Here is a 26998-nt window from a genome sequence, read left to right on the forward strand (position 1 = left end):
CGGGGAGCCTGCTTCTCTCTCTCTCTCTCTCTCTCTCTCTGCCTGCCTCTCTGTCTACTTGTGATCTCTCTCTATCAAATAAATAAAATCTTTAAAAAAAAAAAAGAATGAGTTTTGGGTTTTTTTTTTTTCTTTTAATACTATTTGATTAGTGTCTGCTGAAAATACAGGATTCCTAAGCAAGATTCCAGAAATGAAAAGTGCTTCTTCCCAGGACATCTTGGGTTCCATTTCAATCCAATGATTCTATTACCCGGCTTCAACAGGAGCCTGAAAAACAGCTTTATGTCCTCCAAGTATAGTACGAAAGCCTAAGATTTACTCAACACACACAGAGACTTTTAATTTTTAAATTATACAGCCAGGGGCACCAGGGTGGCTCAGTGGGTTAAAGCCTCTGCCTTCGGCTCAGGTCATGATCTCAGGGTCCTGGGATCAAGTCCCGCATCGGGCTCTCTGCTCAGCAAGAAGCCTGCTTCCTCCTCTCTCTCTGCCTGGCTCTCTGCCTACTTGTGATCTCTGTCAAATAAATAAATAAAATCTTTAAAAAAAATTATACAGCCAGTTTATATTTATGGCAAATGCTTTTTAGAGAAACATTATGCTTGTTTTTCTGGCAGTTAGAGGTCGATAAACGATGAAAGCCTCCCATAAATCAAGGAGGAATAAATCTACTGTTTTTACCTACATCTATAAACACCAAATTAAAATTGTTGATTAGAAATACCAGAGGTTATAATTTAATTTGGCAAAACATCAAATTATAAATGATATTAAACAAGTTCCCTATATTGGACTTGAACTTAAAATCAGTCTTGAAATTGACAATGGCATTAGTTCAGACACCGTAGTGGGGTATTACTGTTCCCCCCGCAAAAGTTAGAGAAGCCAAAACATCTCTAAACTGATGTAGCTCAGGTTTATCCAGGGTTTCCTAGCTTATTTCCTAAAAGGACCTAGCAGTTGCCTAACACACCCTAAAAACCTTCTAAAATAGCCCTTCAACCCTTCACTCCACCTTGCCTGCTTCTCTCCTCTCAGACACGAGCCGTCACAGAGAAGGCAGAGCTGTCACATCTGCCTTCCCACCTGGCACCCAACTCCATTCCTGGAGCAGAGGACAGAAGCCCCAGGAAACCCCATGTGGGGCCAGAAGGACATGTTAAGTTTCTACTGCAAAATCAGTGCTAAGGACAAGAACACAAAGCCCAAGAATGGTCTGACCAACATTTTTAAAACTCAGAAAACTAGTTTCTTCATGCTGGTGACAAAAATATAGGTATGTTTTAAAAAAAAAAATTCATCTTTAAACTGCATGTGAATATTTTGCCTAAATGGAACTGTATCTAGTCTCCTCCTCCCCCCCTACACACACACACACACATCAAATATGCGACAGGTGCTACAGACAACAGACTGCTTTTTTGCTGTACAGGAATAAAAGAGGTTTGTTTATTTTAACGTTTCAGGAATCAATAGGTTAGGGCTGCACGAGACCTCAGACTTCTTCTAGGCCAACCCTTTCCCCTCTGGGTATCAAAGAGTATTTGACCAAATTCACATTAGCTGATCAGAGGCAGAATCTCCAACCCCACTGTTGACAGGACAGGGCTCCACTTCCCAGAGCAGCTTCCTCCAGAAGAGACCAGGAGTTATTTTTATGTCGATCCTGTTTACCAGCTCTCCCCAGCCCTGCCACTTCTTGAATGTGGCCCAACACATTGTAAAGTTCCTAAACAAACCTTTCTCCCCCTCTTTTTTTCCGTAAGTGTAAAATATAAGCAGATATTTAACTTCAAATAACTAATTACACCACAATATTAAAGTAACTTGTTCTTTCACCTTATTAAAAGGAACGTTGGTATGCAATACAAAATTCTGTATTTTGATTATTTTCCCCATAGGCAGTTTTCCTATATTGTAAGCAATTAACACTCTAAAGTGTGCAACTTACAAGACAAAGAAATACCGAATAGTAGATTAACACCCAAAAGCAAATTTGCACAGCTAGGTCTGCAATATTATTGACTAATGTGTTAATCAATTGCTAATACATCTCTCAGCTTCCTGCACCATTCCCCGAAGGGAGCAAAAATCTCACTTACCAAGAAAAGAGAACCATATTCAAAGGTCTCATTCAAAATTTCCTTCTTTAGCTCTTGTTTTTCCGTAGGTGTCCCATTTTCTTTTTCACCCTTCTTTTCAGGGCTAATCCTATCCATGCTGGAAGCATATGTTATTTCCAAACACTCTGTGCTTTCCATTTTAACAGGGAGTAGGTCTCTGATCTTCTGGAAGAAGGTCGCCACGGACCCAGTCTCACATGCTGAATTAGAACTTGCTTTGTCAAGGTCTTCCTGATTCGATTTCATGGCAGATGTTGTTCTTGGAACCTTGTGTGAAGCATTTTTAGAATGAGTTGTAACATGCACAGCCTGGCTAGTAATGAGTTTATTAAATTGCTGCTTATGCGTCTTGTTAATTAGGATTTCTGCTTTTGTATCTACATTCAAGTCAGACCTTGGTGCTTTGTTCAAAGCTGTCGGCTGTCTTGAGGAAGACCCTGATGAGGCAGGTGATGAGGCACTGGTTAAGGGAGGTCTGGGCGTGACCTTTGATAAAGCAGTGTCTTTGGACGGCAACACCGGTCTAGACACAACTTTTGCTTTGACATTCTTGAAGTTTGGTCTTGGGTAACTTATAATTTCGGTTTTTCTAACTTTGCTGCCAATAGGGGTGTTCATTTTAGCTGTCAATTTTCCTAAATTAGGTTTAGACATGTTCATAGGTGCCCCCTTCAAGTTTGGTAAATTTCTAAGCTCTCGAGGACTCTTCTCCACTTTACTACATTTCTTGGTTGCTTCAGTAGGTGAAATAGAAAAGGTTGCATTTGGAGAATCTAGGACTGGCGTTGACATGCAAACTGGGTTATTTGTGCTAATGACCATATCATTTGCATCCCAACTCAGTTCAACTGATGGAGCCATCTTTTGTCCTGGTGGGCTACTCAGTATCAATTCAATGGTACGATTTTGGGTTTCTAAATCCTTTTCATTAGAGGCATTTTGTGGGTCTTCAGCCACAGTGACTTTGTGCTCTGGGTTCAGCACTTGGGCTTCGTTTTTATCAAAAGCTGGCACCAGTGATGGGCATTCATCATCTATAAGACAATTGGACACTTTTTCTCTTAGATTTTGGCTCATTTCCTTTTGCCCATATGAGCTCTGTGAATGTGTCTCACTATTTTGTTCATCTTTGGATAAACAAAAGAATTCTTGTAATACAGACTCATTGGGAACGTCCATACCTTCAGAAACTGGTGTTTGAGCTTGTACCACTTTTTCTGCAACTAGTCTTTGCTGTGACCCATCTGTGTAGTCACTGGTGACCTGTCCTGAAGAATATGGACACTGAATGCCAGTATCTGGAACAACAGTATCAGTTTGCATCACATCAGAAAATGCTGTGTAAGTTGTGTCTTGAGCCTCTGCTGCAGTGGCTTGTTGGTTTTCAAAGCTCGCTCCATAATTTGTTTCTCTCATGTGCATGTTAGCAGAATGGGAAGATGTATGAATGGAACAGGACAAAGATGGGTTTCCACTCCCCATGCCGGTTGGCTGCAGATTTCCAGAGGTATGCAAAGACAGGCTCTTTTCAATGGCATGCTGTGCTATAAAGGTGCAGTTAACATGATCCACGGTCATGTCAAATGTTTGGTTTAGCTCCAAAGCAGTAGGAGAGTCCGCATAGTACAAATCACCATTGCTGGGTTTCCACACAAAAGGCAGAGATGTCTCAGTATTCTGGTCCTGGAATGAGTCTAGGGAATGACAACTGTTGCGCAGGTATTTGGGCTCCTCTGTATTTACAATGTGTGCACAAGAATGAAGTGTAGAATCTTCATGGATATCAAACACCTCCTTACCAATCAACTGACTTGAAGACTTTGGTTGATCAAGTACTTCCACACACTGAGGGGTTAAAGCAAGACTTTCAATGTCCACAGCAGAGTTGGTTTCATAATCAACCACCATATCATCTGGCTTGGCAGGATTCCAATTCACCTTATTGGTTGACGAGTTCTGTATATGTGATTTTTGGTTGTATGCATATGTGTTTTCATTTTTATCACTGATAAATAAGGATTGAAGTTCATCTTCTGTCTTCTCATCTGAATTATCATCATTCATCCTGAATATTAACTTTAAACCTCTGCCATTTTATTTCTTCTCAAAATCCTTTCAAATGAGATGAAAGGAAAAACTGTCCATCTCCAAAGTTTTAGCACAGTTGAAAGTTTCTAAGATGCTTTGAAGTTGTAATGATTTCTTGTTCCCTGGAAGAAATAAAATGATCAAGTAAGTATTATTAAAATTAGTAAGTCACTGCTTGATTAATTTCAATCACTTTATTTTTACATTTAGAACATACACCCGTGGATAGGAGTAAAGATATCCTTAGCTCGAGTATCATCTCCTTTCAAAGATGCTTTTTTATTTGAGGGAATGTGGCAGAAGCCAGAGACAGTGCTAAAACTGCCCCTGTGGCTGACTTCACTTCTGAGATACCTCCTCCATATTCCCATTGACTCTTATTTGTCAGACAAGGGAAGGAAGCTCAATCTAACAATAGCCTTTCCTTCTTATTGGTTAGCCACTGGTGCTAATTTGCTGAGGACAATTCCAATTTATGCCTGTTGTTCCAACATAATTAGTAACAATGACTTTTCATTTTCAGAAGAGTCCCGACCTGTCAACCACAACAAATGAGCTGATGATCAATGAAGACTTAGGAAAAAGAGAAATGCCAACACCCTGTTTTTATTCCCTTTCTTAAACATCTCAAAGTTGGGGGGGGGGGTTGATTCCCTAAAAATGTTAAACTGCATGACACCGATTTCTACTCTTAAATACCTACTAAAGAGAAATGAAAACATATGCCCACACAAACACTTGTATAAAAGTATGGGATTAATAGAAGCAGTAGTTATAATAACCAAGTAGAAGATAATGTCAATTAGCTGGTAAATAATAAAATGGTATATACCCATACAATGGCATAAACAATCCCCAAAAGAAAAAGATGGAATACTGTTACATCTATAACATGCATAAAGTGTTAGAACTTAAAAATATTACACTAGGGGCCGCCTGGGTGGCTCAGTGGGTTAAAGCCTCTCCTTTGGCTCTGGTCATGATCTCAGGGTCCTGGGATAGAGCCCCACATTGGGCTCTCTGCTCCTCGGGGAACCTGCTTCCCCCTCTCTCTCTCTGCCTGCCTCTCTGCCTACTTGGGATCTCTGTCAAATAAATAAATAAAATCTTTTAAAAAAATTACACTAAGTGAAAAGAAGCCAGACATAGAAGACTATCTATTATGTATTATATTTACATGAAATGTCCAGAATAGGCAAATCTAGAAAGACAAAGTAGATTAGTGATTCTCTAGAACTGAGAAAGGATAAGAGGGAAGGGAATGAGCAGTAATGGCTAATTAGGATGTTTCTTTTAAAAGTCATGAAGGTGTTCTAAAGATCATGTTGATGGTTGCACAGTACTGTAAGTATACTACTGAAAACTACTGAATTGTACACTTAAAAAAAATCATTGAAAACAACCCATGAAAACTTTCAAATCCGAGGATTTTTGCAAATAACTGGAAGTTGATTATGCTTTCGGTCAAAGTGAAGTGCTTAAAAAGGGCCCAATGCTCAAGAGAGGATGGTAAATAAGTCATAGAAATATATGGTCACTTGGATTAAATTTCTAATCCTGGTATTAAATGTCAGAGGTCACTCTTCTGCCTAAAGAAATAAAACATACAAGCAGCGGCTCTTTCTGCCCACGGTCCTGTCCCTGTGCTTTAATGAACCACCGTTTTGCACCCCAAAAAGAAAAAGAAAAAAAAAGAGATAAAACATACATGAGGAAGGAAAATGGCACCCTGTAACCTCTAAGTTTGTGACTAAAGAAATATCTTTTTTCCATTTTGTAATCCTTTCTCTGTAATCAAACTTCAGTGACCTAAATACAATCAGGGGAGTAGAAACCAGGGAAGAACTGAGAGGATCTGTATCTTCACGAACAGTGCTCTGTGTGTTTCTGGCCACGCATCCTGAAACCAGCCTTCACTGAAGGAAGAAAGAAAGGCTGTAATGTCCAGCTTGACAGCATGCATGTGTGCTATAAACACACACACACACACACACACACACTCAAAAGGAGACTGAATCCTAAAACAAAGGCTGTAGGACTTATATACTGATGGGAAGTATCAATTACTTACATAGTTTTGGGTTTTTTTTTTTTTAAGGTTTTATTTGACAGAGAGAGAGGGGGAAAGCCTGACTGGGGCTTAATCCCAGGACTTTGGGATCACGACCTGAGCCAAAGGCAGATGCTTAACCAACTGAACCACCCAAGCACTCCTTCCACCATAGTTCTTAATAAACAAATCACTGAAGTAATAGTTGTGTGGCTACCACCTTAATAGAAGTTTTATGAAGACACTAATATTTTTTTTAAATCCTGGGGTGTAAAATATGTTCAAACTAAATATTTAAATCAAGAAGTACATTTATTCATTTTTTTAGACTTATGTGTGTGGAATATAATTTCAAAAAACAGTAAACATGTTATACCTTGTCTGTTTTCATGAAAGTCAATATTCATTTAAGAGATTCTGGTATTTAAAAAATATGAGCACTGTAAACAGAAGCTTTTAATGGAAATCATAGAAGTCATTTGTCTACATAAACACAGTCATTAGATTCAATTAAGGAGTTTTACTACCTGAGCTCCTTCTTCCAAAGTACATTAAAAAATTATTAAAAAAAAAAAACTCTGATGAAAATGGAATAAATGGTTCATATGTTAAGGAATTTCAAGTTATTTTTAAAATAAATGAAAATCTTTAAAATAAAGAAAAGAAATGAATAGAATACAAATGTTTAATGGGATACAGACATTCTATATTTAGGTGGGTTTTTTTTTTTATAGTTTTTCTCCTTCATAAATAACACTCAACATTTTTGCAATCTTGGACTACCTGTGATTATTTCCTTTGGAAAAACTTCCTAGAAATATAAGCATTACCAAGCCAAAGAAATGATTTTTTTTAGGCTCTTGATCTAGTTTGCTAAATTGTTAGGTAAAAGGAGAGGGGGAGGAACATATATATATTTTTTCATAATAAATACTTATTTATTATGCATAATAAATATAGGACCCTGAGTTTTACTTTTAAAGTTCATGTATTTTATTCAGCATTTTTCCCCCAAGTATTTTTCCAAGTCATTATAGTATGAAAACATTTCTAATGGTTGTGAAACTCCAAAGCTTAAATGTTTTAGATTTATAAGTCAGTAATTATGAAGAGTAATGAAAATGTAAAGAACTGATTAACTATTCCAACTTTCACATGACTGTTTAGTATACTTGGGTTTATGATTTTTTTTAAAGATTTTATTTATTTGACAGCAAGAGAGATCACAAGTAGGCAGAGAGGCAGGCAGAGAGAGAAGGGGAAGCAGGCTCCCTGCTGAGCAGAGAGCCCAACGTGGGGCTCTATCCCAGGACCCTGAGATCATGACCAGAGCCAAAGGCAGAGGCTTAACCCACTGAGCCACCCAGGTGCCCTGGGTTTATGATTTTTAATTCACAAAAAACAACCAAACCAGGTGAGAAAAGCTATCCAAAAAAAAAAAAAAAAAAAAAAAAATCTCTCCCCCAAATGCATTGAGAAGGAATACTTCAGGACAGTTTTCATAGGAAATAAATTTACAGAAGTGTTTTCTACATTAGTGGCTAAGAGTAAAGAATTTGTGGTACAAAGACTGGATACTAAAAACAAGATTATCAGCACCAGAAATAGTTGGAAGATCAACATTCACCAAAGAAAACAACAGTTTCAAGATATCTTTATGAAGATAAAGCTATGGTCAGGAAAAGGTTGACCAGGATTCCCTCAGGAATTTTGTCAACAAAGTTTAAGGTCAGCCATGTTGTCTGATAGCCAATTTCATTCTCTTCCCACTTAAAGAATAGTTCCTCAGTTTCTACTACATGCTGGACTCGTTCTTTGATAAGTTCACCTGACCCATGAAGTAATGTCTTTGTATTTCTATAATTGCAATGTCATTTGTGACACCTTCAAAGTTGCTATTTGGGCAATGCTTTTTTTATTAAAGCCAATCAAAAGTTAAAAAAAATAAAGGCAAAAAGGTTGGGATAAATTATTGTCACCTGAACAGTTAACTTCTCGACTTGTCTTTCAGCAGCATTATCTACCAGAACAAAGTAGAACGATCAAGTTTCCTTTTTAAGAATGCTATCTGGGAAAATAAAGAGATCTTTTTCAGAGAAAATTTTGGATGAGAGACAAATTCCCTGTTTACTAAGATTTGATAATATGATAGAATAGCTCCTCTTGAATAGAAAGGTTACCAAAATTATACATTTTTATAGTGATTTGTAAGTTTAAAAATTAATCTGTACCGAAAGAAATGGCCATTGAAAAGAACTGGTAGTCTAAGATTTGAGCTGTTTCAACAATCTTGAAAAATTAGATTACTTTCTAAATCTTAGCTTATGAAGAATGATTGTTTATTCTCCAAAGGTTGAAATTCCACCAGTTATTACACTGAACAGATATACCTAAAAAGATAAATTATATAAATTAAGTTCTTAGGATATAATTGAATTCACTGTCATTATATTAATACCAGAAAATATTTTAAAGATCTAATTCAAACACCCTCATTTTATAAGTGAGAAAACCAACTGTAAGACATTAACTACATTACTTGCCCAAATTAGTCGCTAGAACATTACTACTAGATTATACAATAGTTGTGTGCCTTATTCACCTACTGAACTATAAACTCAGTAGAGGGTTATTTATACATCAGTAGGTGTCTTCTACATCCTCCTTTTACTGTAATGCCCAACCCGGTAATTTGAACTTAGTACAGATAAACTTGCTACCTCATATGGGAATTATGAAATAAAGGTTTCCAGAAGTCACATGTGAAAACAGTTTCAGTACTTTATAGCCATAAAAATCTTTAATTTTACTCCTTATCTATTAAGACTCCTTAATTTTACTCCTTATCAGTCATAAGATTTGAATACAAACACAGCTATAATTTGTGGCTTTCAAATCAGAATCATATCAGTTCTTCTTAAAGTTCTTATGAAATCAGAAATCATAGCACTAAAGCTATCTAGGCTTCAAAACCCAGTATACCTGGTCTTGAACTTATTTTAGAACAGAAAGGAAGACAGGTGTACAATATCTGAGCTACCAACTTTATTCTGAAGTGAAAAATAAAGTTGAACAAAAAATAATCACCATGTGTTACTGACATCTTCAAAAAACCCTCCCTTCTGTTCAAACTATTCAAGGTACTAAAAGTTTTACCCCTAAGCCTCATGATAGTACCACTTTCCACAGTTTAAGTTTGAACTCTTAAATTAGCTCCTACAACCTACCTTTTGACAAACTCAACTTCCTCCAGCAGAGTTTAGTAAAGCACATTTTATCCCTGAGAACCCAGAACATGCATAACAAGCAGTCAGTTTCCTAAGAGTGTAAGGATTTCCCATGAAGCCAGTTAAACAAGAGGAGAGCTAGCACTGGCTTAATGGATTTCAAAACAGAGTTGGACGTTACATACAACTGGACCTTTCGGGGAAAAAATGCCGATCCATTCAGGAGGTCTGACTTGGGGCCTGAGATCCTGCATTTCTCTTCCTCTCCTTGGTAATGCTGAAGCTCTCAGTCCACAGACCTCCCTTGGGGCCACAAAGACATTACCAGAGAGCTTCGAGAAAAGAATACCTGTTGAGTCAAGACGATCAATAAAATTCACGGACCGTCCCAGGCAGCTACCTCCACATCCAACTGTAAAACTTGTTATCCTAACTGGGGATAGACTTTCCTTACCTCTGAAAGCTAATGTAGGCTTTGTCCTTTCCTCTCTAAGGGTGAATATTCCCATCTATTGAAATTGGGCAGTTTTACGGTCATGGAGAAGGTTGCTTCTACATCCACATGTGGAGAGAGTTCAGTTAGTGTAATGTTCCTGCCCTCTTCTGTCCTTTTACCCACTCCACCCAGGAGAAATAAAGTGCTTAATGGATTCTGGGAAGAATTAGCTGGGCAAGGACTGGGGTGAGGTAAGCGGCACCCACCTCTGGCACTGAACTGAAGATGATCAGTAACAGTGCTCCTTTGAGCCATTCTGGAGCCTGAGGCAAAGGGAAAAGTCAGGAATACCAGTCCTATCTTGTAAGTTGTTTTAAATATATGTGTGTGTGTGTGTATATATTTATAGTTATATATAAATATGTATATGTTGTTTAAATTTATATATAGTTCATGTTATATATATATATTTGTTCATCAATTCATTTTCAAATACTATGTTAATTATTATTTTTTAAGATTTTATTTATTCACCTGACAGAGACACAGCGAGAGAAAGAACACAAGCAGAGAGAGGGAGAAGCAGGCTTCCTGAGGAGCAGACAGCCCAACTCGGGGCTCGATCCCAGGACCCTGGGATCAGGGCCTGAGCCGAAGGCAGACTCTTAACGACTGAGCCACCCAGGTGCCCCTATGTTAAATATTATTTCTCTTGACCACTGAAGGTTTCTTGGCACCCCTTACGCTCCTGACTGGAGGCCTTACACTCCTGACTCCTCACCCTCCCTGAGGCCCAAGCCTGCTACCCACACAGCAAAAGCTCTACTCTCCTCCACCAGGAGCAGGCTCTGCCCCGACACAGGTACAGGTACAGGTGAGGCCTGCCCAGTTTCTTCTCTGCCTTGATGGCTCAGTGTCTCTCTCAAACATAGCCCCATGCATCAAACTACTTTTCACCTATAATTCATGTATAATTATGGATAAGATTCTTTAATTAGAGAATCTGCAATTATAATTCATTTACAATTTCATCCGTATTATTATCTTACTGCCTTACTCTTTCTCTTATTCCTCAATGGCTCATAACCAAAAAGAAGAAAAAGCCTGAATACTCTTCACACAGCTTCACAGCCAACCCTGAGCAGATGCTGAGCCCAGCCCAGGAGCACAGTCCCAGAGGCCAGAGCCCTGGTGAGCCAGGGGTTAACTCCTCAGGTGTGGGATCACGGGGGAGGGCCACGGAATCATCCAGAAAGAACTGCAGTGGCTGCAGCAACCCCAAGCAGCATATGGGATTTGGGGCAGTAGCTTTTCACAAACCATTTCAGGAGAGAGAATATATTTCAACAACCAGTTCAGCCACTCCCAATCGCAATCTTGAAAAGTTGTGTGTGTGTGTGTGTGTGTGTGTGTGTGTGTGTGTGTGTGTGTGTGTGTGTTTAAGAGCTTTTATTTGAGACAGAGAGTGACAGTGAGTGAGCAAAGGAGCACAGGAGTGGAGGGGTGGGGGAGGCAGAGGGAGAGGGAGAAGCAGACCCCCTGATGAGCAGGGAAGCCCACACAGGGCTCGATCCCAGGACCCTGAGATCACGACCTGGGCCAAAGTCAGACGCTTGACTAAGACACCCAGGAGCCCTTAAAAGGAGTTATTTTATTGTGCCCTCTCAAAACTGTAATTCTATTATACGGAGCAACAAACCATAAGAAATCAACAAGGAGTAATGTTTGCAGGAGCAAAACACTCGCAGAGTAACCTGAGCTTCTGCTCTGAGCAAGGTAGTTGGCACTTTGGTTCAAAGCACAGGTCAGAGTTTTTTACACGCTGGTGGTTTGCATCCTCTATCCTACAATCAGCTCATTTTTTCAGTGAGGATGAGGGTTTTAAACAGGACGCATGGGGCAAGAAACTTCAAGCTTAGGACCATACATGCATTTGATCGGAGTTGGAAACCCCAGCTCATGGCAACTCTGTCCCTCAGTGAAGTGGCTGGTTCCATGGAAGGAAGACTGCATAAGCTCGTAACTGGAAGAAAACAAGGCCAGCACTGTACATCTAAAAGAAAGCTCTGTGAGCCTTGGCACAAGCACAGGCTTTCAGCAGGCAGCTTTTTTTTGCACAGGCCACACGGATATACCTTGAACTACCCCTGGCAGGTGGGGACAGAGCAGAAGCTTCACAGGAGCCCAGCAAGACAGCAGAGAGCCAGGAGGCAGGCCCCAGTGAGAGACACAGTCACACTGCAGGCAACAACGTCTTCACAGGTCCCTGAGGACAATGGTGGTCAACAGTATTTATGGCTTTCAAATGGCAAAGCAGATTTGTGCACCCTACAGAAAACTAGAATGTTCCCAGCTTTCAATTGTTACTAATAGGTCTGATAGGCCCTAGGCTAGGGAGTCACCCAAATTCTACTCTGTATTGGAGGACAAGAAGGTAGTGATGAGTGGGAGAAGCTGGAATCCATGTGGTCTTTCCAAGGACTCGAGAATTGCCACACACACACACACACACACACACACACACAATTACATCCCAATACAACAAAGTGTCCCCAAGAAGCTCTTGATTGATTGTTCAATATTAGAGTTCAATCTTCCTCAGGAGTCGGGTGTCTTGGATATAAGTACATCCAGAGCAAGAGGCAAGAGAAGTGGCTCTTGGGGCAGAAACCTGAACAGGGCCTCTCGTCCAAGAGTGAAAGGTGTGGCACCAGGCAGGAGCCCCTGTGGCGTAGCACGGGGATCTTCAGGAACACCATGCACTCTGTTCTAAGAATGTACTTTTTCCCTGCATTACTATTTCAGGATTAGGGGATTGGGTTGTTACCAAAATGTGGTTTGGGGTTAAAGGAAAGGGTAAAAGACTGTGTTGTGATCGCCTGTGACCTCTTCACACACGGGCCGCTGAGAACTAGCACGACCTCAAAGACCGCCCAGACAGCCCTTCCTGTGAAGCCGCCTGGACGACAGCTTCCAGAACAACAGACCACCGCCCAGGCTTCAAGAATACTTACTTCAGCCTGACAGGACCTGCTAAGATAGGCTTATTGGAATTTAATTCTATTCTTGCCTCGAGGTCTCCAGAAAGGCCGCTCAAGGAGGGCAGGCAGGACGGGGGTGAGGGGGGGTTATGCACCAAAATCTCCCCAGTGATTAGAAGAGTACCCAGGGTGGGTTTTCAATTAGCATTTGTGAAATTAATGAATGTATGAAAGGGCCAAGAAAATTTTAGTTTGTTTTTTTTTTTTAAGACAGTGCAGAATGAGTGAGAGAATGAGCACACAAGCAGCGGGGAGGGGCCCAGGGAGAGGGAGAAGCTGACTCCCCACTGAGCAGGGAGCCCTACTCAGGGCTTGGGGCTCCATCCTAGGACCCTAAGAGGACAACCTGAGCCAATGCTTATAAGCGAAAATTTATTTGGTAAAATCAGCATAAGATTATAAGCGAACGCTTAACCAACTGAGCCATCCTGCCTCCCTATTTTGAACTTGTAACTCCTTTGAATTTCAACATATTTGGACTTGAACTTGCAAAGTTAGATAACCCTACAACTAAACTTCTACCGTCACATTCCCAGGGAAAAATTATGTTCAAACTTAGGCACCACTATGTTCCTGGCACCTTTGTCATCGGATTTCACTCCACACCCCGAAAAAGCTATGCAAGACAACATGCCTGTACATGTTGAAAAGAGGAAAGCAAACTGAAGCCCTGGGCACAGAGGGGCCTTGGAAGTGAGGTCATTAACTGCCAGAGCCTTCGATATCTCCACTGCCCATGGGAAGTGTGAGACGCGTACACAAAGAGACAGTGGTTTCACTGGGAAGCAACCTCTTGACTGGGAGGCACTGGTTAACCATGGGTTAACTTGCAAGTAGGAGGCATTAAGAGAACCAGAAGCAGGGACATTTCAGGTGAAGGCTTCTTCCCCGATGCCGGATGCTTCTTTTAAATGGGGGAGTTCAGTATATCCTTTGGACCTTCCATCGGACCTTCTCATCCCACCCAAAGAAGTACAGTCATGTATCAGACTAGAAAATTTGAGGAGAATAAGCAGAGCAAGCGTGGCTGAGCTACCCCCACTGTCTTGTTGGGGAGGAGTCAGGCCATGGGGACTATGGGGGCACAGGAGCACTCTGCACCTCCAAGAGCAGCCCTGTGGTAACTGGGGGGACCAAATCCTGGGGTGTGCTGCTAGCCAGCTCCTTGATCGCTCACACTAAGCTATCCCCACCCAACTAGCCTTCAACAGAGATGACCGGATTGTTCCAAGGCCAGATCCCCTACTCTGTCCTATTTCTCTATTGGGCCAGAACCTAGATGAGAAGAGGGGTGTGATTTATTGGGCAGGTCAGTGAGTTTTACATAGTTTTGTTTATTTTTCTTTAATTCTTATCTTAAATTTATGACTTCTACTTTTTTTTATTTTGGTAAAATCAGCATAAGATTATTTTTAATTGTACTTAATGCTGTCTAATGGTACATTAACAATACTGTGAAATCACCATCCATCTCCAGAATTTTTCACGTGAAACTCTACATCCATTAAACAATAACCTCCCCTTCTCTCATCCCACCCACCACCATTCTACCATTGTCTCTATGCACTTGACTACTTCAGGTACCTCTTCAGAGGAATCATACAATATTTTGTTCCTTTGTGACCATCTTCTCTCACTCAACATAAGGTTCACCCATGTTGTAGCAGGTGTATTTCCTTTCATTTTAAGGCTGAATAACATTTCATCATGCATATGCCACATTGTTTATCCATTTATGCTGTGATGGGTACTTATATTACTTCCACCTTTTGGCTGTCCCGAGTAAAGTTGCTATGAACATCAGTGGGTGGCTATCTCCAAAACCCTGCTCACAATTCTTCTGAGTATATACCCAAAGTGGAATTACTAGATTGTATGGTAATTCTATGTTGTTGTTTTTTTTAAGATTTTATTTATTTATTTGTCAGAGAGAGAGAGAGCGAGCACAGGCAGACAGAGCAGCAGGCAGAGGCAGAGGGAGAAGCAGGCTCCCCACAGAACAAGGAGCCCGACGTGGGACTCGATCCCAGGACTCTGGGATCACGACCTGAGCCGAAGGCAGCGGCCTAACCAACTGAGCCACCCAGGCGTCCCAGTAATTCTAATTTTTGTTTAATTTTTGTTTAATTTTGTTTAATTTAAGGAATCACAACTGTTTTCCACAGCATCTGACCACTGTATCCCCACAAGACATGCAGAGTTCTATTTGTATCAACACTTTTTTCTGTTGACGTTGTTGTTGTTGTTTTTTAATATAACAGCCACCCAAATGTTTGTGAGGTGGAATCTGCTGGTGGTTTTGATTGACATTTGTTTAAGGGTTCCCGATACAGAATATCTTTTCAGGTACTTAATTGCCATCAGCTTATCTTCTTTAGAGAAATATCTATTCAAGTCCTTTGCCCATTTTTGAATTAAACTTTTTGGTATTGTTATTGAGTTAGTCCACTCTGTAAAAATCATGATTTAGGAGATGATTTCCCTCCTCTTTCCCTCCATTTTAAGCACGATGGACTTAAAATAGTACACTGGAGCAGAGATACTTTTCAACTCCTGTTATGGAGTGAACTGTTTCTCCCAGTAAGATATGTTGACATCCAACCCCCAGCACTTATGAATGTCAACTTTTTTTTGGAAAGAAGAGCTTCACTGATGTAATCAAGTAAAGATAAGGTCATCAGGGTGGGCCCTCATCCAGTATGACTCTAGTCCTTATAGAAAGAGAGGAAACAGAATAAAAACTACGGGAAGACAGGGACACACCCAGAAGATGACAGCGTGAAGGCAGGGCAGAGACTGGGGTCAGGCCGACAAGCCAGTGAACAAGCAGAATTACCCAGAGCAAAGACGAGAGTAGGGGTGCCTGGGTGGCTCAGTCGGTTAAGCGGTTGCCTTCAGCTCAGGTCACGATCTCTGGGTCCTGGTATCCAGCCCCGGGTCAGGCTCAGCAGGGAGTCCGCTTGTCCTTCTCCCTCTGCCTGCACATTCTGTGTCTCAAGCTCTTACTCTCCCTCTATCTCCTGTGCTCTCTCGTGCTCTCTCTCTCCCCCTCTGTCTCGTGATCTCTCTCTCACTCTATCTCATGCCCTCTGTCTTGTGCTCTCGCTCTCCCACGCACATGCTCTCTCCCTCTCTCTCATGCTCTCTCTCAAATAAATAAAATCTTTAAAAAACAAAGAGCAAGGAAGAGACAAAGCAGCATTCTCTGCCAAAAGTTTTAGAGGAGCTCGACCCTGTTGACACCTTGATCTTGGACTTCCAGTCTTCAGAACTGTGAGAATAGATCTGTTGTTTTAGGCCACCCATTTCATGGTGCTTTGTCACAAACTAGCACAACCCCCTTCATGGAAAATCAGTGCATTGTTCAAGTCCTTTTATGAATTGGTTGTTTAGAATTCAGAACACAGTTTCTATTATTTAAAAAAAATACACTTAAGCAATTGTTTGGGTCCCAGAGAGCCTATACATACATTTTAACCGTAATGGAACATAACTATTGCCCAGGAGTACTATTTCCCCCAGAATTACAGGAACTCCAACCAGCACCGTACATGAGGCCCTGAAGGTCAGAAACCACGTCTCCCTGGCGGCAGCCACAGGCCCTGGTCAATCCCTTCTCCTCGAATGGGCTGAGTGGAGATGGTCGTCCCTCTTCACCTGCCCCCTCTGAGTCATTTCTTGCTCTGGGTTGCCCAGTTGGTGAGAGGATCCCCATCTCCCCTCACCCACTCCTGCACCTGAGCTGTATAGGTAGTGACAAGAGAGATTAGATTCCCTCCAGATTCCCTCACTTTCTCTCACCACTTGTAAAGACAGCAAAAGTTTAAAAAGTCCTTCACTTCAAAGATCAACATCAGTGGGGGGAAAAAAAATGAGGTGAAAATCTGGCATAAATTCCTAAGTATCTCTACCTTGGGAGATGCCTACATGAGTAGCGACTCATAGCTCCAATGCTTAGCACTATTAGAAATTAATAGAAAGATTTACCTTTTTTATTACAAATAGAATGCTAGTTTGGATCCTTAAATGCTAGGGAGGTGAAGATCTCAAAGCAGGAACACTTGCCCTCTTCCCCGCCAGGACAGACGCAGCACAAAACCCACCAGCAACTTTAGCAGTTTAATGCAAATGCCCAGGGGTTCTGGCTCGGAGCCCTGCTCCTACCCACGGTCAGCTGGAGAGTCTGGCTGATGGGAGTCTTCACTTCAACAAAAACTTCTACCATCTCCACACACTGGGAAAGGACCAGAGCCAAGTGCCCACTCACTCAAAGCCCCTGCCAAGCAGAGACAAACATGACTCATGCTCACCATTCACCACAGCACGCCCCCAGGGCAACAGTCAATCTCAGCAAGGTTGGGAAGCGCCATCTTACGGCTTGCCCAGCAGTGGCAGAACTGGGATTATTTGTGCCAAGCATTAAGGTAGCGTAAGAATTTATTTCCATGACAGGTGGGAAAATCAGGAATGGGCAATCTCACTAAAATGAAGTCAGGAGTTTTGGTAGGGGGAGATCACCTGCCCAATGACCACAGACGCTACAGGAAGGGACGTACTTGACCTTGCATGCGTGTACTACTATACTACGCCAGCCAGAGGAAGAGGGGCCTTCCCCATTCCCGGGGCAATAGGTCAACCAAGGTGAAGCCACCACACTTTGAACGCCCAGTTTCCTCCAGTGGACTTTCAGTCAGATCTTAACAGCCTTTCCAATGGACCCCTTTTCTCCTTAAGAAAGTGTGCCTCTCTTTTGTTTCCCAGACTTGCCTACAGTTTTGACACGGCTTATTTCTGCTGGATTGCAATGCTCCTTTATTCCCAAATAGACCCATCTTTTGCTGGTAAAATAACTGGCAGTTTTACTTCTCAGGTTAACATGGGTTGACCAACATTCAGTATACGGCACATTGTGCCAAAATAGGATCTTCACTAAAATCTGCCCTGAGTGACACTATATTTCTTCTGCCCCAATGATACCACTTCAGCGGAGATCACTTATTAGGGATTCACAGCCTTTAGGGAAGAAAAAGGAAAAAAGATAAAAAATAACTGAAGGCTTCTGTCTGTCACCAGTATCTGACTCCTTTCAAAATATAAGGTGACGGTAGTGACCAGTAATTGTGGCAGACTGGCTGGCCACCAAAACCCTTTTTTTTTTCTTTAAAGATTTTATTTATTTGACAGACAGATCACAAGTAGGCAAAGAGGCAGGCAGAGAGAGAGGAAGGGAAGCAGGCTCCCAGCTGAGCAGAGAGCCCAACGTGGGGCTCGATCCCAGGACCCTGGGATCATGACCTGGGCCAAAGGCAGAGGCTTTAACCCATGGAGCCACCCAGGTGCCCCTAAAACCCATTTCTTTATTTTCTTCCTGGCATAGACAACATTTTCCTACCTCTCTTGCAGGTAGACGCCATGAATTCTAGCCAACAAAATGTAAGCAGACATTGTCCATATCCCTTCTAGGCCTGGACCATAAAACTCACATATGATCCTCCCTAGGTGTTCCCTCCTTAAGTAGCTTGACACAGATGAACAAAGTGAAACCACAGGATCGAAGAAGCCTAATTCCCTCAATCACTGCTTGGAAGATTATTGTCCACCAGTCAGAATTACCAATTCTGGGGGCACCTGGGTGGCTTAGTCAGTTAAGTATCTGCCTTCAGCTCAGGCCATGATTCCACTGTCCTAGGATCGAGCCCCACATGGGGCTCCCTGCTTCTCCCTCTCCCTGCTGCTCTGCCTGCTTTTGCTCTTGCTCGCTCTCTGCCAAATAAATAAAGAAAGAAAGAATTACCAAGTTGGACTCTAAGAGAACAAGAATTAAATTAGTATTTGAACCTATTTTTAAGAGGGGTTTTTTTTGGGGGGAGGGACAGGGGGGTGAAGCACGTTATAGTCTTAAATAATACCATAACTACTTTTAAAGAAAGGAGTAATCATTAAGAACGCCATCATTTTAGTCATCTCTTGTTTTGGCAAAATAAGATTCTCTAAAAAGCACTTCCTAAATATGAGAAAACCACAAGATCTACAAATTCTTGTGGATACAAACAGAGTAGCTCATTCCATTTGCCCCCTCCTCTTATCCTGATAAGATTCAGACATACAGGGGCGCCTGGGTGGCTCAGTGGGTTAAAGCCTCTGTCTTCAGCTCAGGTCATGATCTCAGGGTCCTGGGATCGAGCCCCACATCAGGCTCTCTCCTCAGCAGGTAGCCTACTTCCCCCTCTCTCTGCCTGCCTCTCTGCCTACTTGTGATCTCTGTCAAATAAATAAATAAAATCTTAAAAAAAAAAAATATTCAGACATACAAGCCAGGAATATCTAAAAACAAGGAAAAAGGTAATTTCTATGTACTTGCATTGGTATGAAAGAAAATTATACCCAAAGAGAAATCACAATGCCTCTCCTACACATTGAAAAACCTCCTTGTTCCTTTTGTTTTTCCTTCAATCGTCTTAAATTTGCTAATTCCAAGAAATCTTCATATGTTCATCTAGTCCAAAGGTTGGCAAACTATTTTCAGGAAGGGCCCAACAGTAGTTCTGTCGGACTTTATGCTCCATACAGTCTCCACAGCATTTACTCAATTCAGGTGTTGTGGGAAAAAAACAGCCCCAGACTATTAGTGAGTGAATGAGCATGGGCATGTCCCCATCAAAAACTTAAAAAAAAAAAAAAAAAAAAAACCAAAACACAGGCTACAGAGCCAGAATTGGCCCTCAGGCCACAGTATGCTGACCTTTGCTCTAGTCCTTTCTCTAATGCATTAGCTTGAGCAATCGCTCAAGCTATACCCTCCTGGAGCTGGTATAGCTCCATGGTACTATACCCCCATGGAAGAATATATTGTTTATTTCATTCTCATTTTTTGACTCAGCAAAGCAGCAAGGTTAATTAGTGCAAAAACAGTGTAATCTCAACTCTCTGGGTATAGTCAATTAATATTTATCTTGAATAAACACCCAGTCATAAAACCAGATACCCAGATATCACGAGACTCCTAAATTACCTGGTAACAAACATGAAAAATATCACTAAAAATTGGTTCCTGGTTTTCACAAATCCTCCCCTGTCAATTCGCAAAAGTTACTATATGATAGCTTTATCATATAGTATAAGTGAAGAAATACTTGTGAAAAAAAGCCTAATTCTGACTTCAAAGGCAGTATGAGAACAGCTGACACTAGGCACCATTTTAGTCAATTTATTCAACAAGTTTGGTATAGCTGGTCAGGACTATAAAACTGACAGCACATTTTATTAGCAAAACAAAATTTTTTTTTAGTGATTTTATTTGTCAGAGAAAGAGAGAGAGAGAACATAAGCAGGGGGAGCGGCAGGCAGAGGGAGAAGCAGACTCCCCAAGGAGCAGGGAGCCCAATGCGGCACTCCATCCCAGGACCCTGGGTCTGGGACCTGAGCAGAAGGCAGACACTTAATTTACTGAGCCACCCAGGTGTCCCAGCAAAAGCAAATCTCACCAGTATCTGCAACTTTAAGGACAAGATCAGAAACTTGGCAACTGATGAGTGATTCGTTTCCCCAGAGTACCACACACAAGTACATCCAGCATGCAACTAACCCCTTTCCTGGATTAGACAAGGAAGAAATGTGAAAATGTATAAACAGGCCCCATTCCTCCATTCAGCTCCTTCCAGTTACAGCCTTCCTTGGGCTCCTGTGCCCCTCCCGTGCCTCTAATCCTACAGCAGCCAGCACTAGGTGCTAACCTATGATGCATTCCACCCTTCTTCCCTGCTGACCAAAAACCTGAGTTCATACAGGTGTCCGTTGTGGCCATGTAATGTAGGGAAAGATGCCACCCAGCTCAGAGGTACACTGTGACTGCTAAGTCATTTATGGAGGTCCTGATACCCCACGGGGTCCAGGAAAATCAAAGACCTGGGTCCTTAAGATTTATTCTGTTTGCAAGAAGATGTTTTAATACTTCAGTTTAGAATTTCAGTAGGTATAAATTTAACAATAAAAATCAAAACAGACTTCCACTTCCGTTCTAAGTTTCCACAAGTTCTTTTCATTTAAAACTCACTAACGGCTCTGGAGGATTCAAATGCCAAATTTAACCTTGAGTATGATGGTAGTTTAGTGAGTGCAATGCAGAGTCATACAAAAGTGATACAGAAAATTATGATAAAATGTTATGAACAAAAGAGCACTTCCAAAATGTTTCATTCTGTAACTAAAAATGGAGAGCAATATCTTTCCCTATACTTCCTAAACCAGGAAGGTCATCTTTCCACTTCTTTCCACAATGTTAAAATATGCTGCCAGCATCCTTAGACTTCCTAATTTGAAGTCATTATCACAAATTTAAATATTTGATTTCTTGAATAGGAAAAAACTAAGAAACAGAAAGCATTCAATAGTATATGACACTTCAATCACAAACCTCAATATTGGAAAGCGGGCAGGATTTACAGAGAGGTCAAACAAGGTCACAGAGAACACACCACAGGATGCAAGGCAGAACACCCTGCACAACCCCAGAAAGATTCAGGAATTGGACACATGAATAACAGAAGTTGGCCAGATTGCCTGGAATTCTCTTTAAGGATCCACTGGACATACCCTTCCCCTCCCCCCCCCCGTACCTACCAATTCCCTGCACATTTGGACAACTACCCCCACTCAGTAAACAGCTATATAATCTTAGAAGAAATTGATTAGACATCCTAAATTTAGAGCTACTAGATCTAGGGGAGGCTGAGAGTAAGGCATGGGGATGCATATAGGGAAGTGTAATGAAATTCTTCTGCAGACTGAATCACGGGACTACCAGCCTACTTCCTGTGCTCCACTCCACAATAAGGTTATAATCAGGCTAATAGCCCATAGGCAAAATAGGAGAGGATTATTCTCGGCAAAACTTAAATTGAGTCCAGAGAACTCACTCTTGAAAAGGAAGCCAAGCATCAATGTAATATTTGAGGACATTCTTTGATATGAAAGAAAACAAGAAAAAAAATTCTGAGAAAATTGGGGCAGGCAAGGAGGAAAATGACTATCTTGAAAAAATTTATCATATTCATGCAAAAACAGGATGTTTCAAGTAATATAAACAGAGAATATGAATGCTCAAAAATTAACATGAAAGCTGTAATTAAAATTTTTTAGAAGACTTATTTTAAAAATTTAAACAAAAGATACCGAAAGAGTACAAAGAGTACTTTTTTTTTTAATTAAGGCTTCATCCAAGAGATCCAGTGTTCAACTGATACTGTTAATCAAATGAGGAAAAAAATATTTCATGCTAAGAAATAACCCAAGAAGTAATACAAGAATTCTTCCTGGAGCCAAAGGACAAGGTCTCCAAAATAAAGAGGTGCACTGTTTGTTCTACACAATAAATGAACAAGATCTGACCACAGAGTTTCACTGTGATATTTTAGAATAGCTGGACTATAACTACTAATAGCAGCCAATATGCAACTCATGCACAGAAAGATTTTCCAAGTGCTCTACGTAGGTAGGAAGTGACCAAGCGAAGCAGTATGCCCTTGTACTCGTCTTTTAACAACTACGCTGAAAAACATTCCAGAGGCCAGGAAGGAAGAAAAAAAGGACATACAGAGGCCCAGATATCAGAATGACAGACTTTGCTACAATGCTGAAAGCTAGAAGACAATGGAGCATTATCTTCAAATTTCTGAAAGAAAAGGGTTTTCAGACTGGAATTCCAATCCCACCAAACCATACACCAGATAGGAATGTTGATAAAGGGATTTTTAGGCAAAGAAAGCCTCAGTCTTACCGCTTACATGCTTTCTCAGGAATTTAAGAATGAAAGCCACCAGAATGAGGAATTAAGCCAGGTCTGAGTGTCATCCAGGAAACAGGAATTAAACTAGATATGAGAGTCATCCAAGAGGACAAAGGAAAAAGGACGCCCCGGCAACACCTGGGTGACCCTGTGGTCCTACACCTGGATGGCAAATAGCCTGTATGGCAGCAGGAAGTCAGAGGTCCAATAAGGATGTCTCCGGGAACAACACAGAACTAGTACACACTGGAAAGTTCTAACAGCTGAAAAACAGAACAGAGAGGAATCTGAGGGTGATTTTGGAGGTTGTCAACTATGTCTGCCAGATAGTCCAAGAGAAAAAACAGGGCCAAAAAAAAAAAAAAAAATTAAAATAGTATACTACTTGGGTCACAGAGACAATATTTACAGTCCTGTTTTATTTAAAAGATGGAAGTAAATAAAATTAGTGGAGAGGCAAAGTGACGGCCTCTGAAAGTAAAAGGTGGGCTGTTCTTTTTTATAACCCTTCCAGCACCACTGGTCTTAACTCTGACCATAGGTCACAAACTGAACAATTAGGTAAAAGGAGTATTTCAAACCTTTACTATCTATCTTGTTTCCTCCTTCCACAGAGAATCAGCTTTCCAAATCAGGCTGTTCTCTTAGTTCCTCCTAAATCCTAAATAGCTTAGTTGTTCTTGGTCTGAACCTTAGGAAAAGCCAAGAGAGACCACCAACTGGGCTCCAGGAAGAAAATACAAACTTGAGCTGCAGGGAACCATTTTCCAAACCTGAAGCGAGTCACTTCTTCTGCTACTGCTCAATCCAGGAATCCTGGCTGCCACTGGAACCTATTCATTTTGAGCCAGTATTCATGCTTCAACATTTTTCTGCTGCTAATTCTAGCTACTTTAGGGGATGCCTATGGACCATCAGGTCCAATGTCAAATACTGCTCTGATTATATGCCAAAGCTAAGAGGCTGTCTTATAGAAACATCCCAGTACAAGAAACATTCCAGTGTGGAAACATCTATTTCAGAAGTGATGAAATACGGTAATTTATTAACACAAAACTGAACACTTCAAAGTCACTGAGGCTAGAGGAAGCCTTAAAAACTGTCCATGGACTCTGAACCCTAATCCGACATTAAATCCTCTTAGACCATCATCAGCCAAATCGCTAACAACTGTGGAGAATGTACCATGTTTCTAGGCAGTTCCTACTTCCCCAGTCGAGACACTCCCTGCCCAAAGTCATAGAGCGTGCGATAGTATGCGGAGATTCAAAGTCTAGCCACAGGAGACCAAACCTCAGCTGCAGTGGCAGAAGACCAAACTTTATTTCTGTCTCATGCAGAAGTCTACATAGGTTGTCTAGGATTAAGTGACCCAGCTGTCAGAAACCCCAGCTCTACCTTTCTCATTCCTCTGCTGTGCATGACCTTAACCTATGGCCCAAAATAGCACCCTCTGCATTTTGCTGAGAAATGGACATGGATACAGGCTATGCATACTCCACTCAAGAGTCTATCAACATAAAAGAGGGGGGAAAAACAGGGTTTGAGAGGCAAATGGCCATCTCTGCCACACTCACCACAGACCCAATGTCCTCCTCCACAGATCATGGCTCTTCAATGAAAAGAGAATGGGTTTGTACTTAGATCTCCAGGATTACCTATTTATACTTTAGTAGAGGTTTTCTAGAAACCAGGATGTCTTCAACTCAGATCTGTATTCTGAAAGGACTTGGCTAGATATAGGGGAGAAGAGGGTCTTTTCATAATTTAGCCGCAGATGCACTAGTTATGACAACTATGGTGGTGGGCTTATAGACCTGAAGGAAAGCTCATGGATCACTGTGAACCATTTTGAAATTTAGTTTGTTTTCATAAAGATCATCAATCAACCTCATTTTTTTAAAGATTTTATCTGAGAGACACACACAGAGTGAGAGAGAACATGAGTGGGGTGAGGGGCAAAGAGAGAAGTAGACTCCCTGCTGAGAAATGGCATCTGATGTGAGGTTAGGGTTAGTAGGACTCGATCCCAGGACTTCATGATCTCAGCTGAAGACAGATGCTTAACCGCCTGAGCTACCCAGGAGCCCTCATCAAGCTTGTTTTAAGTCTGGTTTTACTTAGCAATGAAAAAAAACTCCTTGAATGGTTCACATCTTACATGTGATTAATGGCAGTTGTGCATTTGGATCTTGGACCGAAGTTTGTATTCAATCAAAAACTGTGCACTGTTCAAATTACAAAATGAATACAACCAGGGTAACTGTTTGAAACATGTGTTTGATGTCTACCACGTGCCAGAGCACACGGAGCACACAGGCCAGGGCTGTTGTAGACTGGATTGGGAACACTTGTGTTTGCAACAAGGTGAGTGCCTCACTGGAGAAAAGATCCATATACAACAGAGGTAACCAACACACCACGTTTGACAGGAGACTCACGTGTGCCAAATGAAGTCAGGGGAAATAACAACTAGAGGTGGAAAGGCCGGCAATTCCATCAGAAGAAATTGTACAGGCTCTGAAATCACCACACTGATTGGAAAGAGTAAGAAGCTCCAAGGGGTCATGGGAGGGACCCAGAGCAGCAGTTGGGTAAGCTCGAGGTTCTGCCTTCTATTCTGGGAACAGCAGGAGTCTGCCAATGCTCTTAAAATGGATATGAACACTTTGGCTTGGCTGAATCAAGTGCGAAAGATGTCCCAAAGAGGAAAGACCAAGGGCAGGAAATCGCTGGGATGGATCTGAACACAGTGGTGGAAGGAGACGCAATGCCAGACAAAGCCGGAAGGCTCACCTCTGTGTTTTCTGCCCAGAGCAGCAGAAAGCGTGGCAGACACTCAGTGCCCAACACACGAGTGTTAAATAAAACATTATTTCAAAAGACCGTTCCACTTATGTTAATATTTTAAGAAGGAAACTACAACAGACAGCACGGGAAAGCTGCATAAATAATCACATGTTAGGTAGATACAAAAGGTAATGTACACTAAAAGCTTAATTCCAAGAGATTTCCATGCTTTTTTCTTTAGTTTGTTTCAACTAAAAGGTGCCAAAAGGTTTTTGTTTTCCCACTCCGAGCAATGATAAAGGAAAAGTTCAAAGAACAAATAAAAGTTCTAGGTTAAAATTAATATTAAGCTTAGAGACAAATACTATTTAGTTTAGTCACCCAAGGAAAAGTAATTTACTTCTTTCTATAACACCCAGACTTAAGGGTTTTTAAGTGAAAATACTACTATCTATGAACTCTATCAGAGAAACTTTATGCCATGGTAAAACAATTAAAACTAACTCAAAAATTTATCATTCTCTTTCCTCATCCACCCTCAAAAGCACATGAGGTTTTATTTAAAATATCTTGAAGGCCCTGCATTTTGCTAAATTGGAATATTTTTGTAGGAACAATCAAATGTTCCCAAGTATCCTAAAAGTAGATACAAGCCCCTTACCTCCAAAAACAAACAAACAAACAAAAAACAGAAAGAAAATCACCCCAGTTACAAGACCACCAGTAGGTAACAAGGAATGGTGGTAAGACGGAGGACATACCAAAGTACTCAAAACCGATATCAAACACTCCAGAAAAAAAGAATCCAAGGGAAAATAACTATTTTTACACTAGTAAAGATTAAACAATTAACTGATATTCTGTTTAAGTCTTGTGGGTAAATAAAGTTTATTTTAAGCCAATGGTCACAATTTTATGAAAACTGGCATTTGAAAACAGGCTTACTCTGTTAACCATGTAGTACAGTCTTAGATAATTCCCACTATACAATTGGAAGCCTTTCAGGGCCATGGAGAGCTTGAGGCCCCTAGCTGATTATGACAAAGATACCACCATGGAAGAAAAGCACCTAACTAGAGTCCACCTTCAAGAGTCAACACAAAACCAATTCACTAACCTACCGAGGCTCAAGAATTCTGATTCCTGGACTTTATTATTCCCAGGTTTTCTGGCTTCAGAATTTCCTAAAACCTCAAAACCACCATGTGGAGGACCCCACACATTCACAAACTCTTCAAACCACATTCCTGCACGCTTAGTCATTTCACTAAGTAAAATGTTCCAGCATTTGCCTTTACAAATAACGGTTTCAGGACATCCTATATTCTTTAAACATGTCACAAGACAGCATCAATAACAAAGTTGCGTTCCCCCAATCCTCCTATCTTGTTGTTAAGATACTGTGAAAGGCAAATTGCCAAGTTAAACATACTTAAAGCATTTTCAAAATTCAAGA

General features: G+C 41.1%; 1 protein-coding gene across 4 annotated transcripts in view; it reads right to left on the bottom strand.

The window, feature by feature from the left end:
• The window catches only part of MTUS1 (microtubule associated scaffold protein 1), a 168305-nt gene that overhangs the window by 114697 nt on the left and 26610 nt on the right, over nucleotides 1–26998 (bottom strand). For all 4 annotated transcript variants that reach the window (XM_047716237.1, XM_047716250.1, XM_047716244.1 and 1 more), the window contains exon 2: nucleotides 2106–4336. In XM_047716237.1, coding sequence (XP_047572193.1) covers nucleotides 2106–4190 — 2085 coding nt within the window. In that variant the 5' untranslated portion in view covers nucleotides 4191–4336. The remainder of the gene's footprint in view (nucleotides 1–2105; nucleotides 4337–26998) is intronic.

This window comes from Lutra lutra, chromosome 2 (assembly GCF_902655055.1).
Source record: "Lutra lutra chromosome 2, mLutLut1.2, whole genome shotgun sequence".
In the NCBI taxonomy this organism is placed as follows: Eukaryota; Metazoa; Chordata; class Mammalia; order Carnivora; family Mustelidae; genus Lutra; species Lutra lutra.